We start from the raw sequence: 14,287 nt of genomic DNA, 5'->3' as shown, positions 1-14,287 counted from the left end.
TGGGTGCAGCTTCATTTCAGGCCCCCACTTGCAAAGCCCTGCAGATCAGAAGGGGAAGCATGGTCTCTGCTGTGAGATTGTGCACCTTGCACTGAGCAGTTCCTGAAGGCAGAGAGCCTGGCAGTGCCCTGCCCTCCCCTCCAGCTGTGCCCTGCCCTCCTCTCCAGCTGTGCCCTGCCCTGCCCCTCCCCTCCAGCTGTGCCCTGCCCTGCCCCTCCTGTCCAGCTGTGCCCTGCCCTCCCCTCCAGCTGTGCCCTGCCCTCCTCTCCAGCTGTGCCCTGCCCTCCTCTCCAGCTGTGCCCTGCAGGTAGGGTCCCAGGGAACAGTGTGGGAAAGATTTCACAAAGGGAGGACTGAGGAGCAGGGAAACTGCCCTCCCAGTTCACTCCAACAAGTGAGAAGGTGAGTGAACCAACCTTAAAAAAAGACTCCAACAAGTGAGAAGGTGAGTGAACCAACCTTAAAAAAAGACCCCAACAAATAAACCAAAACCAGAGGAAAAAGGTTGAAGCAGGAGAGGATTGAGAAGGGGTTCCAGGGATTCCTGTGGCTGCAATAACTTTGCTAGCAAGGGCTGCACTGGAAATGGTGTTACTGATGAAACAGCTGGAAAACTGGCATTTCTTGGATCTCCATTTGAAAATGAACCCCTGGCACAAATCAAATTCACTGTATTTTTTCCAGACACCTCACTCAATCCCATGGGGCTGAAAAGTGCAGATCAGATTTGGCTCCTTCCAGAGCATCTTCACCTGCAGCTGCTGGGACTGGCCAGGCCCTCCACGTGCTGCAGTCCCCTCTCCTGCTGGCTTTTGACACTGAGGCAGGAGGAGATGAGCCAGGACAATCGGTCAGGCTGTGCTGAAGAACTCCCAGACAGGGCAATACCTGCCTGGCCATTTGCTGCACTTCAGGAGCCATCCACCTCAGCTCCACATTGCACACTCCCTGTTCACCCTGGGCAAACAGGCTCTCCCCCTGGCTCACACACACCCAACACACACCCACACCATCCATCCTCCTTCTCATGAGCCCTGGGACATTTGAGGATTTGGTCTTGATTGGAAATGCTACCGTCACCACACGTGGACTGGAGCAGCAGCTGAGCATGACTGTTTCCAGTAAAGGGGGTTTGTTGCTGGGGGTGCAGAAAGCACTGGAAATGCAGTGTCTGTCCCCAGCTCGTGGTGTGAGTGGGAATACCTGCAGCAGATTGCTCGTGCTGCCAGCCCTGGGCTCTCCCAGTCTGAGCAGCTGTGTGTGCTCCAGACCCAGAGAGAGGCACCAGAGGGAGTACCAGGATGGGTACCTTGCTCAAACCCAACCCCTCCTGCTGATTTTACCAACACCGTGAAAGCTGACCATGAAATTCAAAATGATGTTTTCTATCACCTCCATCTCTACCACCACCACTGAGGAGCAGCTCTCATTCCCTGGTTTTCCTTGCTGCCTACTTTTGGCAATGCTTAGGACTTTTCTTCATTAGATTGTTACCAGGGTTCAGTTAATCTGCAACTTTAGCTATTTTTTGCGCTTGGAAACCTATAGCTTTGAGCTGAACTAGTGAGCATTATTCAACCTTTTTTAATCCTTTACTTAAAAGGCAAAATAAAAGAAAACCACTGAAGCCAGCCCAAAGTTAGGATTCATCCTCCAAGTGGCAGCTTGATGGCAGAAGACATCTAACCCTGTTTCTTCAGTTCTGCCCCACAACAGCACAGTTTTGTTTCTCTGGTGGAAAGAGCACAGGGAACTTTGGTCTGACCCACCAGCCACCCTCAGGAGAAGTCAGAACAAGAACACTGGGAACGGCTGAATCAAAAGCAAGCCAGAAAAGGAAGAAAACGTGACTAAGGTGCTATTAGTGTCAGAGCCATCTTATCTAATCCAGAGCCAAACCCAAGCTTAACCCTCCCCCAGCCCCCAAGGAGCTGCCTACGTAGCACAGCAGCTCCTGCAAGGCTGTTAGTTAAACATCAAATCCTCAGGTCTTTCACTTCATCCTCCCCCACCAAGGAGCTGCACTGCTGTGTGCAGTAATGAGAGAACCCGAAGGAGTTAATGGGAAAACAGGTTCTCACCCCTCAGCATTCAGTGGGATGCTTGTTACTGTCCTGCTAATGTGTGAAAATGAAGCTAAATACATGTTCCCACGTTTAAACCCTTTTTATGACAGGAGGGTCTCACAGTGCACCTGAAGAGCCTGTCACGGTGAAGCCACAGATTCAACTGGCATTGCTATTGTGACAGCAGAAAAGGGAGATAATCAACTTCTAGGGAAGGAGGAAAAAAAAACCCCTAAGGCCACAAGTCTTACATTTCCAGCATCCATTTCCACTCTCAGCAGGTGAGAAAGGGCTCCCAGTACCATTGTGAAAGGGAAAAATGATCAGGAGCTGCACAGCCAGTTCTATTGTAATTCCCACTGAAATAATACAATACTCTACTGTGCTTCCCATTCTGAAAGTTCGTGGTTGGCTTCCCGAGCTCAAACCTCAAAGTGGAAAAAATTCACTTAAAGATATTAAAATTGAATGGAAAAGATACCATTTTGGTGGCAAAACAGTCCTAATTCAAGCACCTTTTTTATAAACTTAATGGTGCTCCCCAGTGGTATTTAATGTTTGTATTATTATTTGCATTTATAATTGTATTTATGCTCTGAGGCCCAGACTATTGTAAGATTTCAGTAATTTCAGGGCAGATGAAAAAACAAACACACAGAGGAAAAACCAAGCCAAAACAAAAACCCAAACAAAATGACAACAACAAAAACCAGGAAAAAACCCCAACGACACGGTAGTATTAGTTGCACTTGTCCTTTCTGTTCCTCCATAAAGCCCATTCCCCACAGCCTGCACTGCCCACCTGCCAGCCCGTTCCACCGGGCAGCACCATCCCACAAACACCCTGCTCTCCCAGCTGCCTCGGGCAGCTCACCAGACACAGGCACGAGGGTTCCTCAGGGGACCAAACCGCTCCTCAGCCCAGGGTGCTCAGGGGTGGAATGAGTTTTGGACTCTCCAGCCCACACCAGTGCCTACAGGGGACGTGGTGGAAGATTCAGCACATTATTTAGAAAATGCAAGGACTTGTTTGGAAGAGCTACTACTGCCTATCCTCTCTTTGGGGAGGCTGGAGGAGAGCACGAGTTATCCTTTACTACAGCCAATGCTTCAGGAGTTTATTTTTGCCTTCACTGTTTTTTTTTTTTTTTTTTTTTTGATGCTAGGAGATGGCAAAGCTGAGGATCTGTGTGTTTAATTACTAGATGCTGTAGAAAGACTGTAATTACACCGTTTGCACTCTGGTTGATTCCACCCCGTTCTCCCAATTCATTAAAGTGCAAATAGCCTCGTTAGCTCCCTAATCAGAAAGTCTATAGATGCAGCAGTTGAGGCGCTCAGCACATCCCTACCAGCTCCCCCAAACCTGGCAAAGGGACCCGCAGTCCTGCATCTCCATTCACTCAGGCTAACACCAGGACTAAGGACCTACAGTACATCCTTATCCCGGCTGATTCAAGGGATGCAGGACCCGGGAAAAACACAGCAGAACCCGGGGTGCACACCCACATCCAGCCTGGTCAGAGGATGCAGGAAACAGGGGGCACCCCAATGCACAGCCAATCCGAAGACTTCAGGATGCTGGCCGGGAGATGAAGAACACAAACTACAATCTCTGTGCCCAGCCGGTCAAAAAAATCCAACCAACCAACCAAACAAACAAAAAACACCAAACAAAAAACCAAACAACCAACCAACCAACCAAACAAAAAACACCAAACAAAAAACCGAACAAACAAACAAAAAAAACCCCCAAACAAACAAGGAGGTACAGGATCCAGCCTGCACCCCATACCCAGCCGATCTGGGAGATAAAGGGCCAAGGTGCACCTTATTCCCAACTCTCCCAGTGAGTGGGCAAGGGACGCGGGACCCAGGCTGCCCCCTTAGTGCCCAGCCGGTCCAGGAGGTGTAACCCCTTCAGCCCAGGGCACAGAATCTGCAAAGACAGCCCGGGAGAGGCAGGTCCTGGAGTGCATCCCATCCCCAGCCATCCGCGGATGGTGGATCGAGGAATAACCCTGCTGCCAAGCGGCTCGGGGTGCGGGCTCCGGGGTGCCCCCCGTGTCCGTGCAGCCTGTGCTCGCAGTCCCAGAGGCCGGGATACCCCTCCTGCCCCGCGGCTCCGGGACCCGGCAGATAACGGCGGTCCCGAGGGGGTTGGGTGGGTGCGGGACCCCCGTGCCCACCCAGCTGGGGGCTGCAGGACCCGGGGTACGGCCGGGCCGGGGGATGCAGGAGGCGAGGAACGACCCCACTCCCGCGCGGGACGCGGCCAGGGAGGGAGGGAGGGAGGGAGGGAGGGAGGGAGGCAGGAGCCGGGGCGAGGGGAGCAGGGGCCACTCACATCGAGGATGACGGAGGTGCCCTTCCTCTGGGCGGCGGTGGCTCCCGGGGCCAGCAGCTCCCTGTCGGAGAGGCCCTTGTCGCCCATCCTGCCCGCCGCCCAGCGCAGCAGCCCGTCCAGCCCGCGCAGCGCCGGGGCCGGCTTCTTCAGCAGCTTCTGCACACCGGCCCGGCAGTACCGCGCTGCCTGCTCGCACATCCTCAGCGCGGCCTCATCCCGCCACCGGCATCCCCCGCCTTCTCCTCCACCTCCTCCTCCTCCTCCTCCTCCTCCCGCAGCCGCTCGGCGGGCGGGTCCGGGGGGGACCCTGGCGGGGCTGCTGCCCGAAGAGCGAGAGGGGGGTTTTTGGGGTGAGGGCAGCTCAGACCACCCGGGTTCCAGCACAAAACACCCTTTTAGGCATTTTCTGTCCAAAAAGACTATTCCTATGGCATGTTCACTCTCCTCCACAGCCTCCCTACAGCTGTACAGCGGCTCTTTGTAAGGACAGAAGAGAACAAATTTCTAGCTAGTAAATAAAACTTGCCCTGACCACCTATCCCTGCTCCAGAAAGCCCCTATACAACGAACAGCCCCCATTCCACCTGGGGTACTGCAGCTTCCATGGCTACAGTGGTCAGCTGGACAGATATTTCTAACCCTGTTTTGTGAGGATATTCCTTTGTGATACTCCTGTCCTCAGCTACACAGGTCAGGATTTAGACTTGCAGTAGGGGCAATAAGTCTTCTGGACAAAATGGCCCTGAATCACTTCATCTCCCACTCCCCACTGGAGATGCTCCCAGTTTGAGTTCCGACTCATAAAGGCACCAAAGCCAGAGAGCTCAGACCCAGACACGCTTGGAGGGTCCCCTCAAATTCCAAAGCAGCCACAAAAGGCTCCAAATGGCCTTTCCCACATGCAGCAGCCAGACCCCTCACACGCAGCTCGAGGGGACTTAATGCTCCACCAGGGCCACATCCCCAGATTAGAACATCCCTGACACAGGAGCCAGAAATCCCAGCACCCCATGCAGTCCTTCCACACTTCCCACACTGAGTTGTGTGCCTGACCTGCAAATAAGGGACAGTGTGATCCAAGAGACCTGACCAACCACTGCTTGCAGAGAAACAAACATCAGTAAATTATTTCTTTCAGCAGAGTTTACACATTGCAGTGCAGCAGAGCCCAGACCCCCCAGGCCAGAAAAGCCCACCTAGAGGAATTATTTAGCCTCCTCTTCTAACCACACATCTTTATTTGGGTAAATTAGGGTGAAACTTCTGTGTTTGAGGTGACAGGTGGGAAATGTGCATTTTCCTTTCAGCTGCTGCTCAAAGAAAAGTGAGTGGGAGCCTGGTTCTCTCTGCTGGAGTACATGCACAATAGCTGGAAGCTCTTGAAAAGCTTTCAAACAAAAGGGGCACAGAGAAGCCTAGCAGTAGGTCAGGACACCCATGGGCTGAGCCCCTCTTTCACCAAGCTCTCACCTTTCAGGGTTTCCTTATCCAGCAATAAAAAATTCATGGGCCTGTACCTCTGGTGGCCAGAACTATTGTGCCCTTTTGTACTCCTACAATCCTCAGACTGTCCCTGTGTTCTTTCTCCTTTAGACTTTCCTCCACTAAATGGCTGGTTCAGACTGTACTGATCATATCCAGTTTAGGATTACTACATAAGCTTGTCAATTAAAACTATTGACTGAGTAAGTTTGTAAACATGGTTCTTTGGATTTTCCTTTCCATTTGCCATGAAGATTCACAGAATATTCTGAGTTGGAAGGGACTCACAGGGATCAAGTCCTTAAGTGAATGGCCCATGCAGGGATCAAACACAACCATGCTCTAACCAATTCAGCCAACTCCAGGGTTTCATTCATACTGGGATTGGAATTTTGGGGCTATTTCTGTGCTTTTGTCAAAATCAGTTCTTCTCAATTCAAAACCAGCTCTACAGCATTTAAATACTCATTTTTCCTCCTAAATGGATCTAGACAGAAAAAGTTTCAGCCGTTCAGGCATTAGGAAGAAGCCAGCCATCTGTACTGGGTTGTGTTCCTTGGGGCTATTTCCAAGTTCCTATGAAGCTGAAGTCTTCCTTTGAGAAAAAGAGTGGGAAAGACTGTTTGATCCAGGTGAGGAAACAGAGGAACCCTCAAGGCATATGCTCAGGCTGGTGCCAGCCCATATCACACCACAGCCAAGGGGGAGGGCAGAGCCACAGACCTCACGTTTTGATTTGTGTGCCAAAAATCATCCCCTGCTTCTTGCCAAGGGAGACAGGAGACTCTGTCCTGTGCAAAAAACACAACTGCAGCCAAGGCCCCAGGGCTTTGGCAGCCTCTCCTGTCACCCCGTGCTGCTGGTTGTGGCACTGAGCAGGTCCCAGCAAACAGTCATGAACCAGGGCCAGAGGAAGAAACCAAACAAGTGATGGGCAGGTGGAGACAGCAGGGTTTTCCCTGCTGCAGAACATCTCCCTGCCTCCTCAGCTGCAGCTCCCGGGCATCGAGCACAATTGCTGCTCTTCCATTAAAGGTGGAGAGAGCAGGACCACCAGCAGCCACTGAAAGCCCTGAAAGCTTTATACATAATGCAGATGCTGAGTGGCACAGGAGTAAAGTGGAGAGAATAGGACAGAAAAAGCACAGATAAAACCAGACAAAGGGCCTCCCAGGGAAAGCAGTGAGCATTAATTACCAGTCTCGACAGAGCCACGCAATGCCCAGCAGTGGCAGCAGCAGCAGCTCCACCTTCTGCTCCTCGACATTTAACAGGGAACCTCCCCACTGCTGCACCAGCCAGGCACACACCAGTCCCAGACCACTACAGACTTACGAATGAGGGATCAGCAGGACCGGGAGGTTTCTGAAGGCTGGGAGAGATCAGAACTATTTTCCCTCACCCCCAGCCCCACATCCAGAAACTCTGAGGTCTCAGAAAAGGGCTATTTCCATTCCAGTTTCCAGTCTGGTCATGACCCAACAATTTTTCCTGCCTGGTGAATGTGGAGCTCAGCACTAAGCACTGGTTTACCCCTTCACTGGTGACAATTGCCCAAGCACCTTTCATACAGGGCTCATTCAGGTGCTACACACAGTATTTCCCAGCCACTTCTGGAAAGCCTGTTAGAGCAGGAGCTCAAACCATGTGCTGTAATTTCAGATGAGAGGCCACTTGAAAAGCCCAAAGGCTTCTCTGAAGGAAAGGTCTGAGGCAGAGCAGAAGTCCTGCCCACACCCTGGCACGGCAGGCAGAGACAGTGGCTTTCATCTCCCCTTTGAATTCTGCCCTCTCCCCCCTGCCCCTCTGCACACAGCAGGCAGCTTTATTTAATTAAAATCTTCCAACAGGCAGGACCTGCAGCTGTGCTTGGTGCAAAATGTCACATATGACTTACTAATATTAACTAATGGCTGAGGGATTGAGGTTAATTCAACAGTTAATGGCAGGAAGAGGAAATGGCAACCCTGTCATGGTGATGGGAATTAGGCAGAGCAACCTTGCCTGCCCAGCCCAGAGGCTGTAATGACACTGTAGTGCCTGCAATAATTTCTGTTTATTGCAATGCAGCATGGAACCCCCAGGTGATTTTATTACAATTTGTGCCCCAGCTTGAAAATGCCACCCAGCCAACAGGGCCAAGGTAGTTCACCATACTGACCTGGGGAGACCATGTCCACGTGCAGCTGCTGTTAACTGCTAAAAACACAGCAAACCCTCCACCTCTGCAAGCTGAGGAGGGCAGAGCCCCTGGTTTGGGGAATACAGCTCACCTAGAGTGCTAATGAAGGGCTAAGTCCACCCCAGTCACTGGGACCAGGACCCTGCAGCCAGGGGTGGTACAAAGCATCAGATGCAGCCAGGGGTGGTACAAAGCATCAGATGCAGTCAGGGGTGGTACAAAGCATCAGATGCAGTCAGGGGGTGGTACAAAGCATCAGATGCAGTCAGGGGTGGGACAAAGCATCAGATGCAGTCAGGGGTGGTGCAAAGCATCAGATGCAGTCAGGGGTGGTACAAAGCATCAGATGCAGCACTTTATGCCAGATTCAGCTCAGAAGTCTAAGTTCTTGTTTAAACACAAAATATAGTCTTAGCCTTGAAATACCTCCAGATCATCTTCCAACCACAGCTACTGTAATGAGACAAAAGCCCCTCTTTTCTAGCACTTCTCCATCCAAACACCCCTCCTGCTCCAGGCCCAGCACTGCAGCCCAGGGGGGAGCAAACAAGTCCAGCACAAGGTGAGAGAGCCTGAGCTTCTCTGAGGAATCACTCAGCCCCCAGAATGCTGCAAATGGAAACCAGGCACAGCCTGAGAGCTCTGGTTATTGCTGCTCATGATCCTAAAGGCACAGGTATCCGGGAAATCTGTTAAAGGGAAATTAGAAGGACCAGTCTAACCATCACATAAAACTTCTGCAGCATAGGATATCCCAGTTCTCAGATGTCCAGACTTCCCCAGAGCTCTAAGGCAGTTCTCCAGAGTAATATGAGGAATCAGCACCATAAGAAAAAAATATTTTAAAAAATTCTAAAACTGAAATCAAAATCAAAGCTCTAATGCATAAGAGACTCACCTTCCAAGACAGAGGCTCATCCTGGAGAGGGCCTGGGAACCGTGTGGCTTCTCCCAATCCCTCAGCAACAGCAGAGCTCCTGGCTGGGCTGGGCACCCCTTAAAACCCAGAACAGCTGGGCTGGGGGCTGCACAGAGGCCTTTCCTCCCCAGGGAACCTGCCACCATTTAGTGCAAACCTTAAAACCCAAAGGATATTGCCTTCTTATTATTCTGAGTGTAGGAAAGTAGGCAAACAACAGCTAAACCCCTTGTGCTGGTGGCTGCAAACATCAGAGGGTGGTGGATGGTTTTGTTCTGGTGTTGGCTATTAAGGGGCATTACTGAGCTCTGTTGTTTTGGTAATTGAGAAAATGAACATTTGACACCCAAACCAACACACCCATAATTAAAGTTACAGGTCACTGACCTGATAGAGCTTGTGACTGTGTAGCTGTAGGGAAGAGATATTGTAATATTTTTCTTGCATACTTATTGTTTATAATATCATTCACCCAAAGCAGACCAAAATATTTTTCCCTTCAATATGCAATTTAGGTCAGAACTATTAGAACCCTTGGAACAAGCTAATATATTTCTGATGACCTTTCGTATTTACCCTTTGTTTCTTTTGCCACTTACACCTCACTTCAGACTGCATATAACAGGATAAAAAGCACGGAAATAGGGAACTGTAGACTATCAGTTTTCTAAGCCTGTGTGTTGGCACGACCACCAATCTAAGATCTTAAAGTTACTGCACCTAAATCAAATATTGCCTCTTCTAACTGACCTCCCCAATTGCTACATAAACCTGATAATTTACACGGTCTTAATGGTCAAAATGCATCTGCAAGTTGTTGAAATTAAAGAGGGGTCTGTCGGGTGCTCCCCAAGGACACTCAGGGCAACTCCAGGAGTGAACTCTTCCAGGTACAGACCATCTCTTCAGCAGCATCCTCTCAGGCTGCTGCTTTCTGCTCAAGCACCAGGCACGTTCATTTTCCCCACAGCAGTATTTTATTTGTTCTTATTTTCTGTCCTCAGAGTGACAGAGGTGAGGAAATTATTTATATCTTACACTGCTCCAGTAATTATTCACCAAGAGTTTGGGAGAGGAACATCTTCCATTTCTCTAGTCCTGCTCACTGCTGGACACACACAGAAAAATCACTTTCTGAGCATGTTCTTGGGTTTCCTGGCTGTGAAGCTATTTTAAAATGCTGCTGTGTTTGCCACTTCGGGATCAAACTCATGTAATTTAATGGGTTTCACTGAGACATCAACAGGCCCTCGAGGCAGATATCGATTTCCCACAACAAAGGGCTGCTCTTGAAATAATTTAATGGGATCACCAAGAAGTGACTTTGAGCTGCAGGTGCTGGAACGCTCAAGGAGCGGAGCTTGCTGGGATCTCAGCGAGGCAGCCCCTGGCCTCACAGCCCCAGGGGAGCACGAAGATGAGCAGGGAAACAAATGCCTTCCCCTCCCAAATTCCCTCCTGTCTCGTAAGGGCAGAGCTGGAACAGGGTCACCTTTGTCCGGTGGTGTCACCCTGGTGGAAATGTCCCTCCTGCAGCCCGTGCGGCGCTGGGGGCTGCACACCCACGGCACGGCATGCATGGACACCTAGTGCCTGCTGCACACCCACGGCACGGCATGCAAGGACACCTAGTGCCTGCTGCACACCCACGGCACGGCATGCAAGGACACCCAGTGCCTGCTGCACACCCACAGCACGGCATGCAAGGACACCTAGTGCCTGCTGCACACCCACGGCAAGGACACCTAGTGCCTGCTGCACACCCACAGCACGGCATGCAAGGACACCTAGTGCCTGCTGCACACCCACAGCACGGCATGCAAGGACACCTAGTGCCTGCTGCTGAGGCTGCAGGGAGGCTCTGGTTCCAGCACTCTGCTCTGCTGGCTCGTCTCCTTACAGCAGTGAAAGGTGCCCGTGGGTCCAGCAGCAGGGATGTTCTGAGAGTGGAATCCTGCTGGGATTCCCTGGCAGGCTCTGGCAGTGCAGTGTCTGCACCATCTGGGGCTTTGTCTCCCGAGCTGGAGCTCCCCAGCAGCCCCTGCCCTGTGCCCAAAACACAACTGCTCTGGCAATGCAGTGGGAGAAGCTTTGGGCCGTTTCCCCAGCTGGGCTTTGACACGACCAGCTCAGGTGGAATGCAGGTAACACACCACACAGCTGATCACAGTGGAGAGCTGTGTCTTCATCTCCTCCTCGAGCCCCCCTTTGTGTTCCTCTGTCTGTTCTGGGAGCTTCTCAAAATCCAGCACAGGCCCAGCATCCTCCCTGGTTGCTGCATTTGGGGATGGAGCTGACCACACAGTCTGCAGCATAAGAAACCAACCTTGTTTCCAAGGACATCCTCTTGTCCAAAGCCATCCACAGCCAAGCTGGTGTTGGGCCTGCTTGGGCAACACAAACAGGGTCTAGCAAGTCATTATACAAGCAGAAATACCACATAGCTGAGGATAATCTAAGTTCTTGGCAGTTTAGGATGATGAACAATCAAGATGTCAAAACAATTTCACGGGGCTAAAGGTCAGAGCATCTCAGATTGAAATGTAGGTGCAGCAGGAGTTTAGACACAGAGCGTGTCTCATGGCACCTGTACTGCTGGGTACCTGCAGAGCCCTGGCACACAGGATGGCAAGCACAGCCAAGCACAACCTCGTGCTTCAGCCGAGGTCAGGAACTCCTCACACCGAGGTGCTGCCAGCAGATGCCCCTGCCCAACACCCCTCCCTTAGGCAGCAGCCCTGGCTCTGGAAAATAGAGGTTTTCTTTAAATGAGACTCAGAGAAGACAGCTGGAGATAGGGAAGGTCCCACTGAGCCACACAGTTCAACAGAGAACCTGAAATAATTACAGATTTGGGATGTCTTAATGTAGCCCATCCCCATGGGTAGGGCTGGATCCCTTCCTGCTTTAAAGGACATTTACTGGCAGAACTGAACCTGTTCTCACAATAACCCGCTCAGCTGGGCTCTCTGCAGTCGGGAGAGGGAGCTGTGCTGCTGTGGGACGGACACAGGGTCACCTCAGGGAGGGCTGCAAGCCTGTTTCCAATCAGACCTTACAGCATAATGTGCTTTAAATATTGCTTTAAAGAGGTTTTCATTGAATGAACCAACACTGTTTTAGTTGTCTTCCCCTCTCTCTTTGGAAGTTTTACAAATCCATAGATATTAACACAATTGGCACAAGTTATGTGTAACTTTAGGCCCCCTGAAAATCCCATTTTTAACAAGCTTACCACCCCCATCTCAGTGGAGCCCTGCTTGCACAAAACCTCTGTGCAACATCCCAACACCCATGGGCACCCATCCATCCTCCCCATCCCATCTGTCATCTCTTCAGGAAGATGAAAGACCCCAGCTCTGACCTTCCCACTGCCAGCTGCACCCTGAGTCACACACACAGGTTTTATCCTTTTGACTGGGGTTTAAAATCACACCTTTAGAAGCCTGAAACTGTTTCCCAGCAAAACCTGTCCCAGCAGCTTCACCACCCTGTGCAAGCCCAGACGGGTGCTTGGGGATTGGCATGACAGCCAGTCACCCCCTTGGAAACCCATCTGCACAGTGCATGCCCAGGTAATCACACAGCACCCTGTCCAGATTATTACCCAGCACCCTGTCCAGATTATTGCACAGCACCCTGTCCAGATTATTACCCAGCACCCTGTCCAGATTATTACCCAGCACACTGTCCCAATTGTTACCCAGCACCCTGTCCCAATTATTACACAGCACCCTGTCCCAATTATTACCCAGCACCTTGTCCAAACTATTACACAGCACCCTGTCCAGATTATTACCCAGCACCCTGTCCCAATTATTACCCAGCACCCTGTCCCAATTATTACCCAGCACCCTGTCCCAATTACCCTGCTGGAGATCTCCAGGTCATTCCGGTGCAAACACCCCGAGTGTGGCTGGCCAGGCCTGGCTGTCTCTCCTGTTCCTGTTCCAGCCCAGGCTGCAGAGCCCTCAGCCCAGCACACAACAGCATCTTCTCAGGGCTCCCAGGCACAGACTCCCCCAGAAAACGTTCCTGCAGCACCAGGGAGAGGTGTCTGGAGGGGTTTACCCTTCCTCTGCCTGCTGCCTCGTGGTCTCAGATGGCAGGACAGAGCATGACAATTTAACTGCAGGGAACTTCAACTTTGCACCTTCTGGGAGATCACGTAAAAAGATCCACAGCAAAACGCAGATTTAAGTGGTACAAGACCTATCTAATTTCTAGGTGCACCTGAGAGCCCCTACATTTTGGCAGGAGATGATGCAGTAGGAGACACATTGGCAAAAATACGAAGCTAACTATTTATCACTTCTCCCCATGAAAATGGCAGAAATAGAGCAATTAAATGAAACCATAAACTTATAACTGCAGAGGACTCCCAGTCTACACAGACTGTCCAAGTTCACTGCAGCAAGCTCAGTCTCAGAAAGAGAGATTTCTGTGTGAGGTTCCTCAGTACTGATTCTCATGCAGTAGAAGCCAGTTCTGCTGATGAACACCCAGGAAGTGTGAGCACTGACTGGGATGTCAGACACCAGGCACAAGCTGCTGACAGATCCACCAGCAGTTCTCTTCAGGTTGTCACTTCAGGTTTGTGAAGAGTGACTACATTAAATAGCAGAATAAAGCTTGTGCCCATGGCTGCAGAAATTTAGAAACCTTAATCTGCAAGGAGATAAATGATCTGAATAACTGTTTTAACTGCTGGCAGAGAAAACAATGCTTATGGATTGCATCCATGGGTTCTTTTGGCTCCTCATTTGGGTTCCTTTTGTTTCTGAGCAATTTTAGAGGGATTCTCCCAATGCACCTCACCTGCTGTCTTCAGAATAAATCTGCTGCCTTCCAGTAATGTTTCTGAGGGTTCCTCTACCAGGTGCACACTCTGAGTCACAGCAGATTTACTGCTTCACCTTGGCCTACAGGACAATAGCCAGTGACTCCAGAAGGCTGCTCTGTGTTTGCACTGCCAGCAGACAGGCTGTCAGTACAACACTCCCGTGGGGCTGGATGTTCTTTATGGCTCTGAGGGTTCCAAGCTGTGTCTCCAACCTGTAAAAAAAAAATAAATTCCAGAGTTGCTTATTTTATAGCCTTCCAGGGCACACCCCAATGGCCCAAACATAAATTACATAAAGACTTTGGTTCCAGAAAGATGTGAGAGTCCCAACAACCACTCCAGAGAAAAGGGGACATTTTTGGTCCCAAAGAGCCAGCAGGATGGAGGACACTGGGACTGTTGGTGTGGAGAGAGGGACAGGGGGACTGGGAGAGGGCAGAAGGGCTGG

General features: G+C 50.9%; 1 protein-coding gene across 1 annotated transcript in view; it reads right to left on the bottom strand.

Moving 5' to 3' along the window:
- Positions 1–4,621, bottom strand: part of NECAB2 (N-terminal EF-hand calcium binding protein 2) — a 67,458-nt gene extending 62,837 nt beyond the window's left edge. Inside the window, exon 1 of the mRNA XM_027902546.1 lies at positions 4,414–4,621. Coding sequence (XP_027758347.1) covers positions 4,414–4,611 — 198 coding nt within the window. The 5' untranslated portion in view covers positions 4,612–4,621. The remainder of the gene's footprint in view (positions 1–4,413) is intronic.
- Positions 4,622–14,287: the final 9,666 nt, after the last annotated feature.

This window comes from Empidonax traillii, unplaced genomic scaffold (assembly GCF_003031625.1).
Source record: "Empidonax traillii isolate 1590-97213 ecotype Southwest subspecies unplaced genomic scaffold, ASM303162v1 scaffold887:size345335, whole genome shotgun sequence".
Classification (NCBI taxonomy): Eukaryota; Metazoa; Chordata; class Aves; order Passeriformes; family Tyrannidae; genus Empidonax; species Empidonax traillii.
Note: the sequence above shows the minus strand (reverse complement) of the source record. Positions and strands in the feature narration are given on the sequence as shown.